At 38.4% G+C, this 19,515-nt stretch overlaps 1 protein-coding gene across 2 annotated transcripts; it reads right to left on the bottom strand.

The window, feature by feature from the left end:
- Window positions 1-3,611: 3,611 nt before the first annotated feature.
- On the bottom strand, window positions 3,612-18,382 carry LOC102237610 (activin receptor type-1-like). 2 transcript variants are annotated; one of them, XM_023336024.1, is made up of 11 exons: window positions 17,835-18,382; window positions 17,653-17,752; window positions 11,471-11,542; window positions 9,258-9,536; window positions 8,456-8,661; window positions 8,270-8,369; window positions 8,042-8,188; window positions 7,582-7,857; window positions 7,275-7,472; window positions 5,697-5,827; window positions 3,612-4,409 (listed from the first exon to the last, which is right to left on the bottom strand). In XM_023336024.1, coding segments are annotated over exons 2-11 (1,557 nt in total). In that variant the 5' UTR covers window positions 17,654-17,752; window positions 17,835-18,382; the 3' UTR covers window positions 3,612-4,262. The 2 variants fall into 2 exon arrangements, with proteins under 2 accessions (XP_023191792.1, XP_023191785.1); XM_023336017.1 differs by having other exon boundaries at window positions 17,653-18,382.
- Window positions 18,383-19,515: the final 1,133 nt, after the last annotated feature.

Genomic DNA, 19,515 nt, shown 5'->3' with positions numbered 1-19,515 from the left:
GTGACGTGTCTAAAGGGGGAGGGGCTTCCCGCTGCCTCCCTTCACTCTGCCTCCGAGGTCACGGCTGCGTGTGTAGGGAGAGGTAAACACAACGATGGCTGAATTACAGACCTCCAGTCTCACATTATCAAGCGAGAGTGCGATTTTCGCAGCTTTTCTTATAAATATACTAAACGAAACAGTTCAGCTTTCCTGTCTGGGTTATGATTCAGCCTGAGACACTGTATGTCAGAGGAAACATCTTTTTCCTCTGACATATGAAGCAGAACTTACTAAGATGTTAAGTGTATTTTTACAGGACATATTATTATTATTATTATTATTATTATTATTATTATTATTATTATTATTATTATTATTATTGGACCCGTTTTGTTCTATTAATTACGGCTAATATCTAAATCAATATTGTCACAAAAATGAAAATATTTTTTCTGACTTTTGCAGACATTCTTAGATCAATTTGTATGTGTTCGATTTTTTTTTTGTTTTGTTTTGCAGTGTGACATTAATTGGCTTCAGTTTATTTATTTTGTTGCAATAAATGTCACCTCAATGGATTTCACAAGGCAAACAGGCCCAATTCATATCCAAATATAATTATATAACCAAATCTCTTCAGAGGCATAGAGGGATTCAAATCCATTTTACATATACATTTTATCCTAGTTATGGTGCAGTCAGATTCTGGGTATGATGCACATTGGTAAAAAGTTACATAATGAAGCCAAGCTGACTGCGTAGAGTCGTTGACTATGCAGCAGTTCCTCCCCCTGAGTACCTATTGGCGACAATGGAAAGAAGCAAGTTCCTTTTAACAGGGAGAGACCTCCAGCAGAGCCAGGCTCAGACTGAGAGGCTCTCCGCTATGACTGACTACAGTTTGAGAGGACAAATCCACAATTGTCTTCTTTGAGATGCTGGATTTGTTGCTTCATCCCAAGATCAGCAGTGACCCTCATCTAGCCGCCCCCTCATTCATTGTCTGCCTGTCTGGTTAGTGATTCAGTCTGATGTCATCTTCCTCTATGTGCCACAGAAAAACAGTACTTGTGTATATGTTGTTTTATACTTGCCACATTTTGAATTTTGAATATTATACGTGGTGATTCAAATCAGATTTATCCCCGTTAATCTTGAGTAAAATCCCGTTAATCTTGAGATGGTTATCTGTAAAAAAAAAAAATCTGTTTTTTTTTCCAGCATGTATCAGTTTCATGCCTGTGTTGTTTTATTTTTTCGAGTATATATTTTCTTGTAATTTTATGACAGTTTTAGGACATTTTATTCCCTTTTCTGGGATATGGCCTATTTCTAATGAATACAAAAACACTCCAACTGTCCAGGGATGCATTGCCCTATTAAATGAAATAATAGAAAACCAGAAAACAGAAGAGTCTGAAAAATACATGAAGTACAAAAAATGGTAAACTATATGTATATATAAATTAAAAAAAAATTCAATTGTTTAAGAAAAATTAAAATGCCTGCATATTATTACATTGTGTTACTGTGCTGCATCTTTTTAAACTTGGAAAAATGTGTCTGTAAATTTTAGTTAGATGTAAATTTTAATTGAATATTGCGACCTGTTTGTGAAAAGAAACCAATCATTTAAAAAAAAATGAAGCACGTGTGTCTGCAGGAGCGTTTATAAAACCACAGTGGCTGGAAAAGTGAGATATGACGAAGTTGTCTGATGCAAATGGAAGTGCTGAGAGTGGGCTTGAAAATGAAACATTTCCCCGATGTAGGATGAAGTTTAAAGGGCAGCAGGGGAAGAACTGAAACTGTAACATTTAGTATGACTTTCTGTTTTGACAAACTGCTGTAATAGATGCTGTAACCCTATGAAAGAAATCTCTGAAATTGTTACAACTACAGTATGCACTGCTTTCTTTTAGTCTATTACCTAAAATCCTGATAAAGTAAAATAAAATTTTAGTTGTAACACACCAAAATCGGAAAAACTGAAGGTACACAAATAGTTTTGCCGCTCACTGATTCCCATAGTCCAGTTCTGACTCTAAGCCCACCTGTTTAGAGATTCTTTTCAACCATAATAAATGAAACATTTACTAAACAAACTAAATATAGCTAGTACTAAACATGCTAAATATGTTTCATACTAAACATGTGTAGTATGTTTAGTACTAAATACTAAACGTAGTACTAAGCATACTAAGTATTTAGTATGTTTAGTACTAAATGTGTTATCATAATTTGATGATGTGTATTCATCATCAACATCATGAATACACATGATGTGTACTTATGATTTTGATGATGGCCTTCATTAAAATGTAATGTTTATTACTGGTTTTATCAGTTGTTGACTGAATGGTGTCTTTTATGACTTTGTGTTTTTTACGATGTAAAGCACTTGAAACTGCCTCACTGCTGAAATGTTCTATACATATAAATTTGATTGACTGATTGTTTCAGACCACTCCATTATCAGTTCTTTCAAGATTTACTTTATCTCCACACTTCTTAAGTAAAAACGATATTCAGCATTGTTGGTGTCTCTACTGAGTCACCAACAATGACCCCAGTGTGAAAAATACAGCAGGACTTAGACGTAGGGCAGGGAGTCCATGTAAATTAGCATGGAGAGTTTGGACCCCCAGATATCTAACTGCTCCCCTCCTGCAGTGTTAAAAATAACCCTCATCTGACTGAGCAGACAGAGTGGGAGTATTATCTCACTGAGGTTTGTTTAACAGGGGCCAGACAACATAAACACACCCACACAAAGCCACGGATAAAGGAGAAATGGAAAACGTTCGACTGGGGCAGAATGAAATCTTGCAGATGCTACCCAGCTGATTTCAATATCTTCATTACATCCGTTGCAACATCCTTTAGGTTTTGCAGAATTCAGCGGCGGTTCTGATTCTTCGTCGACTGCGATCTGTTGCGTTTGTAATTCGTGTTGTGAGCCATTTATCATCAGAGGCCATTATTTTTGTTTATGCACATTTAAAAAAAAAAAATAAGATAAGCAAATATGATAAACCAAAGACCTAACCAGACATAGACTTCCTGTAAAGATAAAGCCTTAAAGAAACTCATTGAAAATATTTTGTTTACTCTGAGAAGACATCAAATGTTTACTTTTTAAAAGTTTATTTTCCAAGTAAGATCAAAGAAAACTTTTCCATTTGTCTATGCTTAAACAATCCAATTCATGCTTCATATTTAACGTATTGGTAGTTTGAGGATTTGGTGTTAAATCCTAAAGGTTTAAAAATATGTAACAGTTTCACATTTACTATCACAAAACATAATAATCACATGTAATTATAAAGCTGTTTAACAGAAGATATTTTCGCAGAACAGTACTTTTATTTATTGAGACTTTGTTTTTATCCTGTTTTAGTAATACACTTTAAAGTGTACTTTAAAAATGTCGCAATGATTACTTTGACATTTGTATTTAAGAAAAGGCTCTTTCCTGTGCAACAACTGAGGTAATGTAGTGAAAATTAAACACATTTATCAAAACAATTAAATGTAAAATGTTTCCATAGTTCAGTAGTCATAAGAAATGCTTGTATGTTGACTCTCTGATACCCTCTGCTGGTCGAAAAGAAAACAACAAGAACTGGTTTATTTGCAAAATACAAAACCTTTATTAAAGATCTCCAATATTTAATATCATTCTGTGATTTACTTTCTTGACCATAGTGATTATGGTAGTACATTTTAGGTCTAAATAAACAAACAAATTAAAAACTGGGATAAAAAGGTGTATAAAATGTGCTTTAAAATAGAAAATAACATCTCTTGAAATATATTTACACTAATATCAAGATTGTAAATAACCATTGAACCCTTACAAGGTTCAATGCTTGTAGAATATGTACAACTAAATATTTCAGTCTGTCTTTGCTACCTGTGATAAATGCTCCTTTAACTTAAGTTGAACATTTTTACATTATAGTCAATACTGTTTTGGTGAGAGCTTCTGTCTTTTTACGTGTCCTGTAAATCATAGTGAAACAAGCCAAGCTTTTGTGCTGTCTGTGACTAAGTTTTTGTGAAAAACCCACTTTAGAAAAGTGTGAGTAATAAGGCAATGATTTCCCGTCTTGTAGTGGTGAGTAAAAAAACAAGTTCCCTTTATGACCCCTTGCTTGGAGAACTGCTATAAATGTGCAATTCCAAAGTACGGTTTTGGGAAGAGTTGATGACTATGCTGTTCAACATTCCTCCTGTTGGTTTTTGTAGTTTTCCATGATATTTCTTGGTGTTTTCGCTTAGATGTCACGTTTGAGTTTCTCTATGCTGAAGTCGCTTTCGACGTCCAGCTTGGAAAGAGTTTTCTTCACCCTCAAGGCTGTGAGGCGGGCCGTTGGGTTCTGGTACCAACACTCCTTCATGATCTTGACAATGGCTGATAGGATCTGTAAACACAAAGATGTAATTAAAGTAACAGCCACTGGCGATATGTCCTTATTTGAGTAAACTTCATAGTACTGTTTCAGTTTTTCTTCAAATGAGCCAATCTTTCTTGTAACAATGCAAGATACTATAAAATACAGTGTATTCATACACTGCAACCACAGTCTTGATATGATACATCTCAATGTATTATATTGAGATTTCATGCAATAAACCAGGAGAAAGTAGCAAATAATTGCGAAAAGTAGGATGTTTATTTGTATTCCTCCTCAACTTTAAATTCCCTTCCCTTCATTAAATTTGCCTTCATTTGTCACCTAATTAGTGACAAATGACATCCGTCTGCCTATACTGACATGATGTGTATGGAGAAGATTAACCACAAAAAGAGCCAAAAGGAGAACAGTAACAACAAGCCGTGCACTCCAAATATCTGGCCTTCATAGCAGAATGCCAAGAAAGTACATAAAAAGCAGTCATTAGAAATTACACCAAGAGTTTGTTATTTGGAAGACGCAGTAGACATGTGGAAGAAGGTGCTGTGGTCAGATAAAATTAAAATGTAACCTTTTTTTGGCTTCCATGCAAAACGCCATCGGTTATGCAATGGGGATTTTTTTTTTCTTCAGTAAGAACCGATTTTCAGAAGAAAAGGGGAAAGTAAATTCAGGGTAATCCTAAAAGAAAATCTGTTGGAGGCTGCATAGATTTGAGACGGGTTCTCCTTCCAGCTGCAAGTGTGGGTCAGTGGTGCGCTAATCTTATTCACAAGGAACAACATAAAGTTACTCTACAAAAAAAATGTTTTTAAAACTGAAAATACAAAACTGTTTTTTTTTTCACCTGCTCAACAATCAGTTAAAATGTGAACATTTCATTGACACAAAATGTTTGATTTTTGTACAAAAAGGGAAATACTTGTAGAAATAACACACAAGAGTATTGCATGTTTGCCTCATTAAAGAAAAGAATATGATTCCTATGTTGCGGCTTTACAACATTTTTTGCCCACATTCAGCAACAAAGAACAGGACATGAGTGACTCTGTGTGTAAAACCGGCTACTCTATTTAGCCAAGTTCAATGAATGGGTGTGTCCAAATCTGCTTTTGAGTAAAACTTGCTGAATGTCTTCGGTTCTGTTTACTACGAAATTAAAATGAAATATTTTCATTTTTGGAAAGATTACCATGTCAGTGTGTAAATTTCACCTGGTACTTCTTACACCAGCAAATTGCTTCTTTAATATAGCTGCGTGTTTGGTTGTGTGTGTATAATGGAAGGACTTACTGGGTGGGAGTGGAGCCTGTTGTGCAGGCTGGGCTTCTGCTGGTCCACACACACCACCTTCTTCATCTCCTCAAAGCTAGGATCAGAGGGCACCAAGTCAAAGAAGGGCGGTCGATACTCCTCAACAATCCCTAAAAGTGGGACAGGAATAAACAACACAAACTTAGTCACACATTTTAAAAATAACAACCATGACAGAGAAAATGCAGTTCATGAAAGTAAATATACTCCCTGGCAAACTGAAAGATCACACGTCATACCACCTCAAATTTATATCAGCTTCTTATTTATTTATTCCCACATAAATTTACAGCACATGCATTTTTCCTCTCATAAAAGGCTTGAAATAGGAAGATAAGCTTGCGGGAGATAAGCTGCAGTGGGAGTTTTTGTAAAGTATGTTTGGCTAAACAGGACAGCAGGAGAGATACCGGTTCCCTGGTGAAGACCTTCCCCCACATATGTATTCATCTGCACATTGTGTCCATGTGTGCAGCAGCAGTGTGTAACCGGTTGCACATGGGAATGTGTTTGCAATGACAACTTGTGTGCATGGGCATCTGGGCCATGTAACAGTGAGTGCTGACAACAGATAAGACTGTTTATAATTACTGCAGTGCTAATCATGGGAGAGGGGAGAAGAGACAGACACAGAGGAGGAAATAAAAAACAAAACTGCTCCACTGATGAGATGCAGTCTTTTGTGTGTGTATACTACCAGAACAACAACAGGGTGAGAAAGGACACATTTTCGTGTTTCCGACAAATAGGGAGAAACTAATCATTTCTTTTTATTTTATTTGGCTCAGATTTTAAAACAACAAATCTACTGCAATGCCTGACAAGTGTACTCACACCCCTGGACTATTTCCACATCACTAGGAGAAACTCATACCTCTGTGGATTTTATTGGGATTTTATGTTATAGATGGACAAAGTAAGGTGGCAGGAAAACAATGCAACATATGGGGCACTTTTAGAAATAGAAATCCAAAATGTGCTACATGTATTTATTTTTAACACCACCCTGTCTCCACTCCCATCTTTCACTACCTTGAGGTATATTATTCTCCACCCACTTTGCAGATCTAGAGACTGCCATCTTTTCTAATTCCTCTCTGCAGCATAAAGCCCAGTCAGAATTGATCAAGTTTTGTTCCAATTTTTTAATTTGATTTAGCTCTGAATTTTGACTATGCTGTTCTAACAAGTTGAAATGCTTTCATCTAGGCCATTTTATTGTAACTCTGGCTCTATATTTAGGTCTATTTTCCTGCTTGAATGTGAACTCATATCTTTTGCAGCATCTAAGAAGTTTTTATCCATGTTTGTCATGTAATGAGAACAGTGGTCCCCTAAAGGGTGTAAAGGATCCGCCAGTTTTTGGCTGCAGATTGATCATTAAATATGTACATTTGAAGCACCTCATCTGCTTAAAATCCACAAAACCCACAGAACCCTTTTTAGAGTCCAGCCCAATCTGTCATACAAAATTCCAGTCAAATAATGCAATTTGTTGTTGTAACATGACAAAATATGGATACTGTTGCTAGGTTGAGGGTCTTACTGCCGGCTTACCGTTGACGACAGTCCTGCGCGTTATTTCCCAGAAGACCAAGCCAAGGGCCCAGATGTCTGTTTGCTTGTAAGACTCAAAGACATCAACACGAATCGTCTCATCCAGCACTTCAGGGGCCATGTAGCGCTTCGTCCCTACACGAGGGTTGTTGCCCACATCCAGGTAGTCATGAGACTGAGAGTGCATCACAGCCAAGCCTGAGGAGGCGGGGTGCATAAAATAAACATGAATTATTTCATCATTCACTTTGAATGAATGAGTGAAATCAGCACAAATTTGAAAGTAGATGCAACATGCACACTTTACCTAGATCGGCGATGCAGCACTGTCCGTTCCTCTTCACCAGGATGTTTCTGCTCTTGAGGTCTCGGTGGGCGATTGCCGGCTTCTCCTGGGAGCTGACTATCTCAGTGTGGAGGTGGACCAGGCCACAAGCCACCGAGAGGCACATCCTCAAGCAGCTCTCTGGCTCCAGGCTGCTGTACTGCAGGAAGTCATAGAGCGAACCCAGCTCATGGAAGTGAGTGACGAGCCACAGCTGGGTGCTGGAGTTTTTGGACGTCATGTCCGAGGCAATGAAACCTGAAAGACAAAACGAGAGATGTCAGGAAACCGACTTCTGGGTTTTCTTTTAGTCTCACATTTAATTTGATGGGTATCAAAGTTTTAGGTGGCCATACAAACGGTGGAAGGCACATATTGTAGCTTAAAAAAAAAGTTTTTCTTGATGTAGAAAGGTTATTTCTCACAGCTTTAGCTGCCGTACCCAGGATATTCTCATGGCGCAGCTGCACTGTATTGTAGATCTCTGTCTCTCTGAACCAGGACTGCTCGTCCCTGGAGGAGAAAATCTTGACAGCCACACTCTCCCCCATCCATGTGCCCCTCCACACCTCACCATATCTGCCTTTACCTGGATAGGAAAAGACAGAGTTAATCAGGGTTACCGCAAAAGAGAGAAAGAGAACAAGAAATAAACTGAAATAAAACTGACCAACACATTCAACAAGAGAGATTTGTCTCGCCATAGTTCTTTGGACCAGATATGGAAGGCCTGTCCCACTTCCTGAAGTACAAAACTCATCAAAAATTTCCTAAAAAAACAAGAGACGCAGATATATTTAAGAGCTAAAATAGTCATTCTACTCTGTCTCATTGGAAGGTACGAGGTGTTGCTTACACCGTATGTGGGGTCATTTCCGGTGGGGACTTTGACCGTGAGGCCATGATCTTCGGGGTCTTTCAGTTTGCTGGGCGCACGTCGAAATCGCAGAAACAGCAGAAAACCACACACGCTTACAGACGTGAATAGCAGCAGCAGAGCCACAGCGATCCACAGTTTGGGATGTGGGTACTCTGGGGGAGGAACTGTTGTCGGCTCCCCATCTGGACAGATACAAATGATTCAGTCACGAATCCTCTGAAAAACTCATTTCAGTAATTTAGCTAAAAAACTATTTCATAATACACTGATTAATAACAGAGTGATATATTTCAAGCTTTTATTTTTGTTCCTTCTGATAATTACAGCCAACGTAGAAAGGTGCGTGCCTTTCCAAATCCAATTCAGTCCGCAGTTTACCACAGGTGGAGTCTATTCAAGTTATAGAAACATCACAGCAATGGCTGCAAATATTCAATAATATGTGAAATTCATTTTTTTTTATTCTTTACGTATTAGCAGAATTACTTTGCACATGCACAGTTTTATGCACAGTCCTTTTATAAAATGAAATAATTTAACTTTTCAATGAAGTTCTAATGTGCTGAGATATAACTACTGATGAGTCTTGAAGTACTTATTTGCTGTAACTCGCCACCAGGGGGAAGCAATTACAGCCTCTAGAGAAGACTTGCTTGCCACTAACCCATGCAAGTTGACCAAAGTTACCTCATGGAAGCTAATCACTCAGATCCATTAAGTTTAGTAATACCTTTCTACGATATATAAATATTGCAAAAGTATGACTATAGGTACAGACTAATATTTGGAGGCGGTGTGATCAGGGTGTTGCACTTGTCCGTCTGGCAGCACTGGACAAAAAAGCCGGGGAAGGATCCAAAGCACTGCTCTCTGAAGTGTTGTTCTGGGAAACATCCCCATGTCTCAGTGACAGAGCTTTCTGCTTCTGCGTCCTTGTTTAGCACCCAGGAGTAGAAACAGTAGTTTCCTCTGCACGTCTCGTTGCTGCAAATGCTTGGGTTCTTTGGGTTCTCACATTTGCACAGCAGCTTCCCTTCTTCACTGCCATCCTGGTTCTCTGAGGCACAAGAACAAAATATAAAATAGAAATTAATTTAAATCTAAAACGCGTCACATAACGGTGAGGTAAGAATCATAGGCGGGAGGTCAGAAATGATTTCCTTTTAGGAGAACACAAATTATAAGTTAGCCGCATTTCCTGTGCTGCCACATGATGGCACGTCAACAGCCACCTTGTGGTCGTTCATTGGGAGGGGCCATTTTGGTTTCAAATGACAATATTGTCAAAAATGAGACAACACAACCCAAAATGTAAGCCTCAGTTTGCTATTAGGCCTTTAAAGATTCCATGTAATACCTGACGATGATCTGAACTCATGGGATATAGTGTTAAAAACTTAAAAGTTGAAGTTCTCCACAGGTACTTTAGGTAATTCATCAAAAAATTACTTTTTTCAGAAATGCAATTTAAAAGTGAAACTTATATATCATTCACACAAAGTAATGCATTCTAAATTTTCCATTTCTGTTTAGTTTGATGATTATGATACGAGTAAAGAAAAACCAACATTTTCCATGTACTATATAGAATATAGAATATTTGTATCACTGCATCAGTGCAGCGTGGCATGTTGGTGATCAGTTTGTGGTTTTGCTGAAGTAAAATCAAAGCCCGGGCTGCTCTGATAGCAGTCTGCATCTTGTTGGTGTCTCTCATCTTCCTCTGGACATTTTGCTTTGGGGTTCCGGTCAGGTCAGTGGCCTCAGACAGTGTCATCATCTCCAGGCACTTTGGAAGTGTGAGTAGGTGACAAGAACCAAAGGAAACTGAAATTTGCGTCTTCATAAAGCTTATCAGCAGAGTGGTGGATGAAGTGTTCTAAAATTTCTTGGTTGGAGGCTGCAATGACTTTGGACTCAACAACACTACATGGTCCAACACCAGGAGATGATATGGCCCAAATAACACCGAACCTCAAGCAACTACTGTAGTAATCTGTGACTTCCCACTCTTCCTCCAGATACCGGGACCTTGACTTCCAAATTGAATGAAACATTTACTCTCATCTAAAAATAAGTTTTTAAAATACTCAGTCACGGTCCGGTCTTTGTTCTTTTTAGCCAATGCAGGAAGCTACTGAAATTGTCCTGGTTCCGGAGTGACTTTTTGCAAGAAATGCGACTTGTCCCTGAATGAATCTCATCTTTCTAGGGTGGCTCTTGAAGTACCGACTCCAGCCACTCCCCTAAACTCTTGTCTCCTTTGCTTATGCACTTTTTCCTGCAATGCTTTTTTCCTTCCACTCAACCTTCCATCAACATGTTTGTATGCAGACTTCTGTGAAGAGTCAGCTGGACTGTTCTTGGCTGCTACTCCTTGTTGACAGTGTCAGTGACTCTCCGCTTGGCAACTGTGAAGTCAGTGGTGTTCTCTGTCTATAATAGCTGATATCTCTATAAAAAATTCTGTCATTTTATGACAAAAAAAAAATCTTCATTAGCTGTAAGCTACAATCATCAAAGCTGACCAAAAAACAAAACTTAAGATACATCCTTCAATGTTTAGTTAATATTTTCAGTTTCATGTTTTGAAATAAACTAATAACATGTTTTAACTTCTTGATAATATTACAATACATTAAAATTCACCCATATTGTGCACAGAGTGACAGAAATATCCCCTTATGAGCTGCAAAGCTCTGCAGGAATGCAACTTTGTTTAAACTGCCAGAGGCAATTTAAAACTAAAAGGAAAACAGTCGAGCATATAAGAAACTTTCCTCTTGAAGTGGGTGGAGAAAATCTTCTGCCTCTCATTTACTTTGATTGCTCATCATGTCACGAAGCTAGTAAACAGTGGACCTGTTTAAGCTTGTTGGTTGGACACAGACAGTTTCATTTCAGGGGACTGAACAGAACTTCGGCAGAATAAAACAAGTGAACGCTTCACGAGGAAAGCAAAAAACAGCAACAACTTTATATTTAACTCACCTGCATGAATGGTGGAAGTCAAGAGAAAAACTCCTGCTAACAGAACCGTGAGCAGAACAGATCTTCCCATCACTGAGGAAATAAAAGAGAAACAGTGTTAGCAGAAGTTTTTTTTTCTTTTTTTATACTTAGAAAGGGAGAAGTGACCCAGAGAAGCTCAGCTGCGGCTTGATTTCAGTTTACAGATGGTAACTTAATAGTTGTGTCCATGAGGAGCAGAGCGGTGGCTGAAGTCGAGGCCCTAAAGGAAGCTATGAGGTCAAAAACAACAACCAGAGGATCCAGCCTGTCTGACTGTGTTTAATTGCACTGGGTGGGAAAAAAAAAGGGGGCTTAAGGGGAAGCGGGCTGAAAAGGCCCTTGAGTGTGTTTGTGTTTGTGTGTTCTTGGACTGCTTGTGGCGTTGTGCTACACGGGCTCCAGGCCTGACGACTCCACAGCTAGCCTGCTCACAGAGTAAATATTGATGGCTATGCTTCCTGCCATTGAGTGGCCCCACCCGGCTGGCCGGCGAGACTCGGATCTGCTCATTGTTTAGGGCCATGGTGCTGGCAGTCACGCAAAGTGAGAGGACTGCGATACACAGTCATAACTTAAGAGAGCTCGGAATTAAGCTTTTATTAAAAAGCGAAGCAACATCTTTCAACAGTATCAGTGGATATAATTCAACTTTAATTCACTCGTATTTTGTTTTTAGCTATTTTCATTTACATCAACTAAATGACTTTAGCGAGATTCCAATTATTTTTCAAAATATGACAACCACAAAACAGAATGTTGCAACAATATTTGTATTGCTTATATCTTTTCTACAAAATGATCCACAGATGTTTGTGTTTTGGTTTTCTTTTGTGTTTTTTTTCCTAGACCTTTGGCTAGAAAATGTCTTGCCAAATTCATTTGTTTATTATTGTGCTAGGGTTTTGCCCTAACATAACATAAATTGTTTGTGTTTAGTTTCTTATTTTATTATCAATATATCTTTCCTACTTTTGTCTATGCATTTTGATTTATTCCCTTATGTTAGTTTCAGGCCTTTTCCCTTTTGGCTTGTTAATTCTTTTGAGTCTTAGTTCACCTTCCTTTGTTTTAATTAGTTTCTTCCAATTAAGCAAACCGTTTCCTTTGTCATGTTCCACACATGCCTCAGTATTTAAGCTTTTGGTTTTTATTTGTTCCTTACTGGATTCTCAAATTATATATTATAAGGCCTTCTGTTGTTTCTTACTATACACCCTGGATTTGCCACAGTCAGTTCCTCTGCTTGGGTCATTTACTGACTTACAAACGCAACAAACTTTATAATATACACCCTCACAAAGTAGTACATATCAGTAAAGTGGAAGAGTAAGGATACTGATTTTCAAAAAATTTCAGGTGAGATGCCTACTCCTGAGAAGGACCACAACTCAAGATTAATGTTTAATTAATCTGGGCTCAACTGATTTGCGATTTGTTCTATTCTCAGCAACAACACCAGTATTTGGGTTACTCTCATTTAAAAAAAACAACTTGGTTTCTTTAGCAAAGTTCAATAAACGAATAAAAATAAAAGCAGATTTGAGTGCACCAGAGTTTTTTCCTGTACAAAAATTCTATTTGATAGTGACTTCAAAGAGAATGAATAAAGAATAATTTCATATATGAACAACATTTAGTAAATAAGAATATTTTAATCTGTCTGTAATAACTTTAATCTAATTAAAAATAAAACGTCTCAATCTGCATTAACCACCAGCCCCAGCTGGTCAGATTTGTATGATTCTTAAGTTGAAAATGATGAATCTAAGACCTGGGCTGCAATCGGTACCTGGGCCTCACTTAGGACACCCCTGTGACAGAGGTTCTAAAGACTAGAGAAGAAATTCACATTGCAGGGGGTCGGAGATCCTAAACATATAGCAAGAGCTCCAATAAAAGGGCTTAAATGAAAGCACATAGGCGTCCAAGAATATCTAACATAAAAGCGTCTTTTAACCAGTTCAACAAGTTAATGTCTGTAGCACACTGTTTCGTGAAATCTAAAAAAGGAAGGAGCTAAAAGGAGAAAGGTGTAAAACAGAACGGATGCAGACCACCGCCACTAGACCAGTGCATTTTGATGAATGAAACAGGTGTTTGTCATCTAGTTTATAAAATTGATAAATTAATAAAAAAGGCTTGTTCACCTCCACAATTCTGATATCATTACTGCTGATCTTGTGTTGAAATCAGCAAGTTCTCAAAACACTTGAGAACCAGCAAGCTCTCAAGTGTTTCTTCATGCTTTTATGAAGATTTAAAGCATGTTTTTTTTACACTAAATGTAGATGTAGCAAACCGAGAGTTACAAATACCTCCTAAAGGAGGAAGGTTTTGATTGAAGAAATTAGTATAAATGGTCCACTGGCTCTCTGGCGCCTCTGCTTCAGTAAGCATTTATTTAGGAATAATGGGTTTAAGCATGACCTTTTTAAATCTCAAACCCAAGTTTATAAAGGCCAACATACTGAGAAGCATTTTAACACCTGCCAAGATATACAAACCTGCCTTTGTGGTGGTTTGGTTAACAAGATCTGGCGTCAGTTCCTTTCTGTCTCTAGTTTGCGTGATATGCATGTGCTTTCATGGATTTCCTTGCGCTAAAACTAACAGCTAATGCCTGTTAGCTGTTAGTTTTATTGCTAAATTTAAAAATTGCCCTTTGATGTGTGTGTAGATGATTGTCTGTGTTCCCTGCCACCGGCCCATTGACTACTGGCATACAAGCGGCAGCATTTAGCTGACCTTTAACGGCATTATGTGAGTTCAGAAAGAGGAGCAGTGGAGCTACATGCGTGAATTTAACAGAACCATCATGTTTTTTGTTTTGTGAAAAATAGACAACTTCAGCAAATGAGTTCAAGTCTTGTCCCAGTTAACTGATGTTTTAAGAACATTTTCTGTGACGTGACATATTGTGAATTTTAGTGGCATTACTCAGAGTGGCATCCAGGAGGCCCTTTGGTAACTCTGGAGGAGCTGCAGACATCCTCCGCTCATATGGGAGAATCTGCTGATTGGACAGCTATTAGTTGTGTGGTCTAAATATCAGGATTTTGCAGAAGAATGGCAAGAACAAAACAATTGTTGGTAGGAAGATATAAGAGATCTCAACACATCTGGCAGTGGAACCAGTGAACTTCAGCCCAAGCCTTTGGATATCCTCCTTTAGTTTAGATGCATCTGCTTGAAAAAAAATCCAAGTCCAGACTGCAGGAAGTCATCTTGTTGCATTTCAAAGGCAGCGTGCGATGTGACAGAACAGAAACCAGACAAACACCTAGTTTCATTGGAACTTTTTTTTTGGTGCTCTGAAATTTCTAATTGTTTTTTTTCCCTTCTCTCTCTTAAATTGCACAGTTCCTGCAAGTTGAGCTGAACTTCCTGATGAAAACAGACCATAAAAGGAGGTTCTTCTGAGAAGCAAAGGGCGAACTGGTGTCTCACATCTCCTCTGAATCCAGAACAATCTGATAGCAGTGTATAGCAACCTCTAGCTTGAGACGCCGCTTTTGTCAGGGTTGAACTCGAAGTACAGAACATGTTAAAACCACAACCGCCTTGTCTTATCACCCGGCACAAAGTGCTTCCTGAATCATGCAGCTTTTTAAAAATGTAACCTCAACCAAGAAAGTAAATCTGATGGTTGGCCTAAACACAAATGCCACACGCAAACTGGACTAATTCTTGATTTAAATAGTCGACTTGAAGAGCTAGCTATCAATCAATCAATCAATCAAATTTTATTTGTATAGCACATTTCAGCAGCAAGACATTTCAAAGTGCTTTACATCATATCAAACACAGAAACACAATGCAACATAGAATCAACAATCAAAACACGACATTAAGTCAGGTTCCATCAATAAATTTGTAATTGATTACGTTTCAAATACAATCCTAAACAGGTGGGTTTTTAGTCGAGTTTGCATCCATAAAAGGTTCACCTGTTACACTCCTACTGTGTTATATGGAACAAAATACCTATTGCTATTTTTTATCATCGCTGAAATGTTTCAGAGATCTCAGTGAAGGGAAATCTCCCACCGCAGGCGTACAGACTTTATACTTAGCTTCTGTTTGTCGCCATTCTGTCCAAAGCTACACCCACGTGACCCAGGGGAAAACAACCACTGTCATCTCTTCCTCTCATCTGCATGGCTCTAATTCAGGGAGGCAGATCTCTCATTCCATCTGAATGACTGTGCGGTTGCGGTGGTTGGATGTGTCGGGCACCTCATCACACACTGCTGCACCTCACCACACACAAACTTTCCTCTTCTTTAGATTAAATGTTGTTTTTTTTTCCCCTCTGAGAATAAATGCTGTTGTATTACAACAGCTTCTATCATGAAGCCTACAGCACAAAAGCAGACAACGCTTTTCCCCCTTAAATCAAACCTGAAATGAACGTTTGTCTGAGAGAGGAAATGGGAAATTCTTCAAACTCAGCTGCACACACAAACGCTGCCTCCCAAACAGAAGACGGAAAACAATGAAGGGAAATGCATGAAGAGAAAATAACAAACACACAGATATTAGTGTGAACAGCATGCACCTGATGAGCTAACACTAGCGGTCACATGGAAAGATGACCTAAAGTCTGGAAGGTCAAAATGCTCCAGCATGTTTGTGGTGGTGTAAGTTCAGTGGGAGAAAAAGAGAAATTAAACTTAAACACAACCACAAGGTCTTTGGTGCAGACTTTCTCATTTAGGAATTACCCAAAATATATGCCTTGATTGAATTTTTACCTATGACCACCGCAACTGGTTAAGGTAAAACACGTATTCTTTTAAAACGTAGCAACAAACCAACACAGATTTCCTTCAATTATAAAACAGAAGGAAAATTATACGCTCTTTGCACAGTTTTTTTTGTTGTTTTGTTTTTACAAATCCACATTTGAAATCTGTATTTGGAATTTGAAATCAATGTCAAACATTTCCCTTCCAAAGTCTCCTAACTAATAAATAGATTCCATCAGCATATAATTTAATCTCAGCATGGATTCAATCATGTTCAGTGAAGATTTCAAAGACAGCCTATTTATGGTCAAATAGCAAGAAGACTTCAGTGGAGAGAGAAAGTTACATAAAGTCTGGTTTGCAGTTTGTTACAAGCCACCATGGGGAAGAAGATGTTCTGCTCACTATTTGACTTTTTGGCCTACATTAAAAATGCTATATGTGAAGAAAAAAAATGAGACTGTTCATCATCCTGAACAAACCACCCCTTGCTGAAACACATTAGTGACTCTAAACATATAGCTAGAACTACAATAAAATGACCCAGTCAAACTCCACCCCTAAATACTGATCTCCATCCAATCTGACTGAGCTTGAGCCATTTTGCATTGGCTCAAGCTCAGTCAAATGCTTGACTGAACTCGAGCTTATAGCTAAGTTATAGCATCTTCATTTAGCTATAAGATGTGCAGAGCTGGAAGATATTTATTGTCTTGTTGCTGTAACTGCAGGAGAAAGTAGCTTCACTAAGTATTGACTCAGTAAAACTGAATATAAATGCTCACACTTCTCATACTTTATTTGTGAAAAAACAAATACAAATCTAAACATTATCTGTTATCTTCTTTATACATTGCTACACTACCTTGTGTTTGTAAAGTTTGTGCTTACAGCAAAATGTGGAAAAGTTAAAAAGAAAGGATGAAGGTACTCTTTTTTAAAACAAATACATGAGAAATAACTAAATATGCTCCCTCTTTTTCAGGCTAAATATTTTTTTTATTATTCATATTCATTTAAACTTGGGAATTCAATAAAAATCAGAATTGCTCTTGTGAATATTAAAATAAGTGAATATTTCCCTAGAATTACAGCAAAGAAATAATGCAAATATCTTGATTAATTACTTACTTCTTCCCATGTGAGCAAAAATCCCATTAAAACGGGTAACATATCAATTTTTGTGAAAAATTGAGTTTCTATGATCAATGACTTTACATTAGACCAAATATAGGTGCTCATAGATGGAAAACTAATAGTTTTCTGTCTACACACGTGACACCTGTTCACATCTGGAAACATGTGACCCGCTTCGAAAAGGGATTTAAGGTAAATTACTTTGTATTGCTACCTATCAGCACTAATTAGGTTATTAGGCAAGAGTTAATAGAAAGTCAAAATGCGTTTACTACCTGTTTTCTGCTCCTCTTTTAACTTGTCAGATGGAGCCGCCACGCGTAGCCCATATCACAAACAGCTCGAGTAAGAGTTTAAACCAGCGCCGGAGGTAAACCTGGCCTCATCGTGAGACAGAAATAAACCAGTTAAAAGTTGGAAGGCCCAGCTGCAGATGTGTCATCCAGGAGAGACCTCACATCCTCTCCGCTGCCTCGACGACAAAAACCAGCCGCAGCTTCGTGGAAACAGAAAAACTGTTCTGGTAAACCGGAGAGCGGTTTAAAACTTAAAACCGCGTCACTTCAGCGCGCACACACACGGAGAGATGAAAGTAGTGTTTCAAAAGTGTGCGTGGGGGGGGGGAAGGCAAGAAGAGGACCTCAGAGCGGGCTGTCTGAGTCCACATCGACCTCAGTGAAACCTATCTCATCTGGGTCCAAATCTGCGCTGATAAAACCCACAACAGGAACATCGTCGTGGGGTTTCGGACCAGACTCCTTCCGCTTCGACTGGCTTCACAAGAGACGGCGGAGGGTACGCGGTTCCCATTAAGTACGAATTCTTCAGCCGCCGTCCGTGTTCCCGATTAAAAGGCGAGATTAGAGATTTTTAAATAGTTGTAGGCATAGAGTTGTCGTCCCACCCCTTATTGTTCCGTCCAGACTCTGCGCGCCTGGAATGTGTTCTCTTAGCGGTTTTCCTGTTGCTTGCTAAACCTCTCATTTTCCTTTCCCCCTGTGGACTTGTGTTTTTGCTGCACTGACAGGAATGTGCGTCAAAGAGTTGCACCAAACTAAACCAAGAAGTAGAGACGGTCGGGCCAGATTTCCACCCTCAATGTAAGAAATGGTTAAAGTAGTGCTTATTGTGTATGAATCATAACCTGCCTGCGGTGCTAGAACGCAAGCAAAGAACAAGGACATATTTAATGGATGTAAAATAGGATCTGGAAGGACTCTTATTTTCCATTTCAGGAAAATAAAGTATAGTAGTCCTTGAAGATTTCTGGCTGGAATTTATTGCTGTACCCAGAAATTATATCATTTTCAATGTAAGATCAGTGCAGATTCCACAAACTAAATTATTTCACACACATATTGCCAAAAGTTATCACTTGTGTGCCTTCACACAAGTATTTTCATGAGTGAAACCTCTTCTTAATCCATAGGGTCTAGTATGATCCCACCTTGACCTAACAGCGCAAACTGTCCTGGAAACATTTCCAAAAGGATTAAGATTGTTTTTATAGGATTTTTGATGGTATTGTTGGTCCATATTTTTTGAGATCTGACAGTGATGTTGGATGAGAAGCCTGGCTAGCAGGCTCCCCCCCAGCGGCCGCATCAGAAAAAGTGTTAGGACTTTTCAAATTATTCCACATAAAACTCACTCATCCTTGTCTTTATAGCTCTTGCGCCAGCATGTTGAAACAGGAAGGGACCATTGCCTAAGAACTGTTCCCACAAAATTGGGAGAATTGAGATTGTCCAAAATTTCTTGGTGGGCCAAAGCATTAAGATATTCTTTCTTATCATGTCCTGTTTGACAGTGTAGCACTCAGAATTGTTGTCTGAACTTCCCTAACCCAAATTGTCCAGAAGGCAACCCCCGACTAGCACACAAAAATCAAACACACGCCCTCGAACACAAATGCCATAAATTAAGAACTTCTTTCACTGAAACCGAAGGGGCAACCCCATCTTTTGAAAAACAAAAATAAAATAATAAAATAAATAAAAAATAAAACAAACCTACAGAAGACCCTAACTTTAACTTCAACATATTGCAGTCAGGTAGGTAAGTGCTATTCTCTTGGCCAATCATCAAAACAGACTCATGTATTGGATCTCCAAACAGAGAAGTGTCTGCGTGCTATAC

This window comes from Xiphophorus maculatus, chromosome 1 (assembly GCF_002775205.1).
Source record: "Xiphophorus maculatus strain JP 163 A chromosome 1, X_maculatus-5.0-male, whole genome shotgun sequence".
NCBI classification, from domain to species: Eukaryota; Metazoa; Chordata; class Actinopteri; order Cyprinodontiformes; family Poeciliidae; genus Xiphophorus; species Xiphophorus maculatus.
The sequence above is the reverse complement of the archived record's forward strand: the minus strand, read 5'-3'. Positions and strand labels throughout refer to the sequence as shown.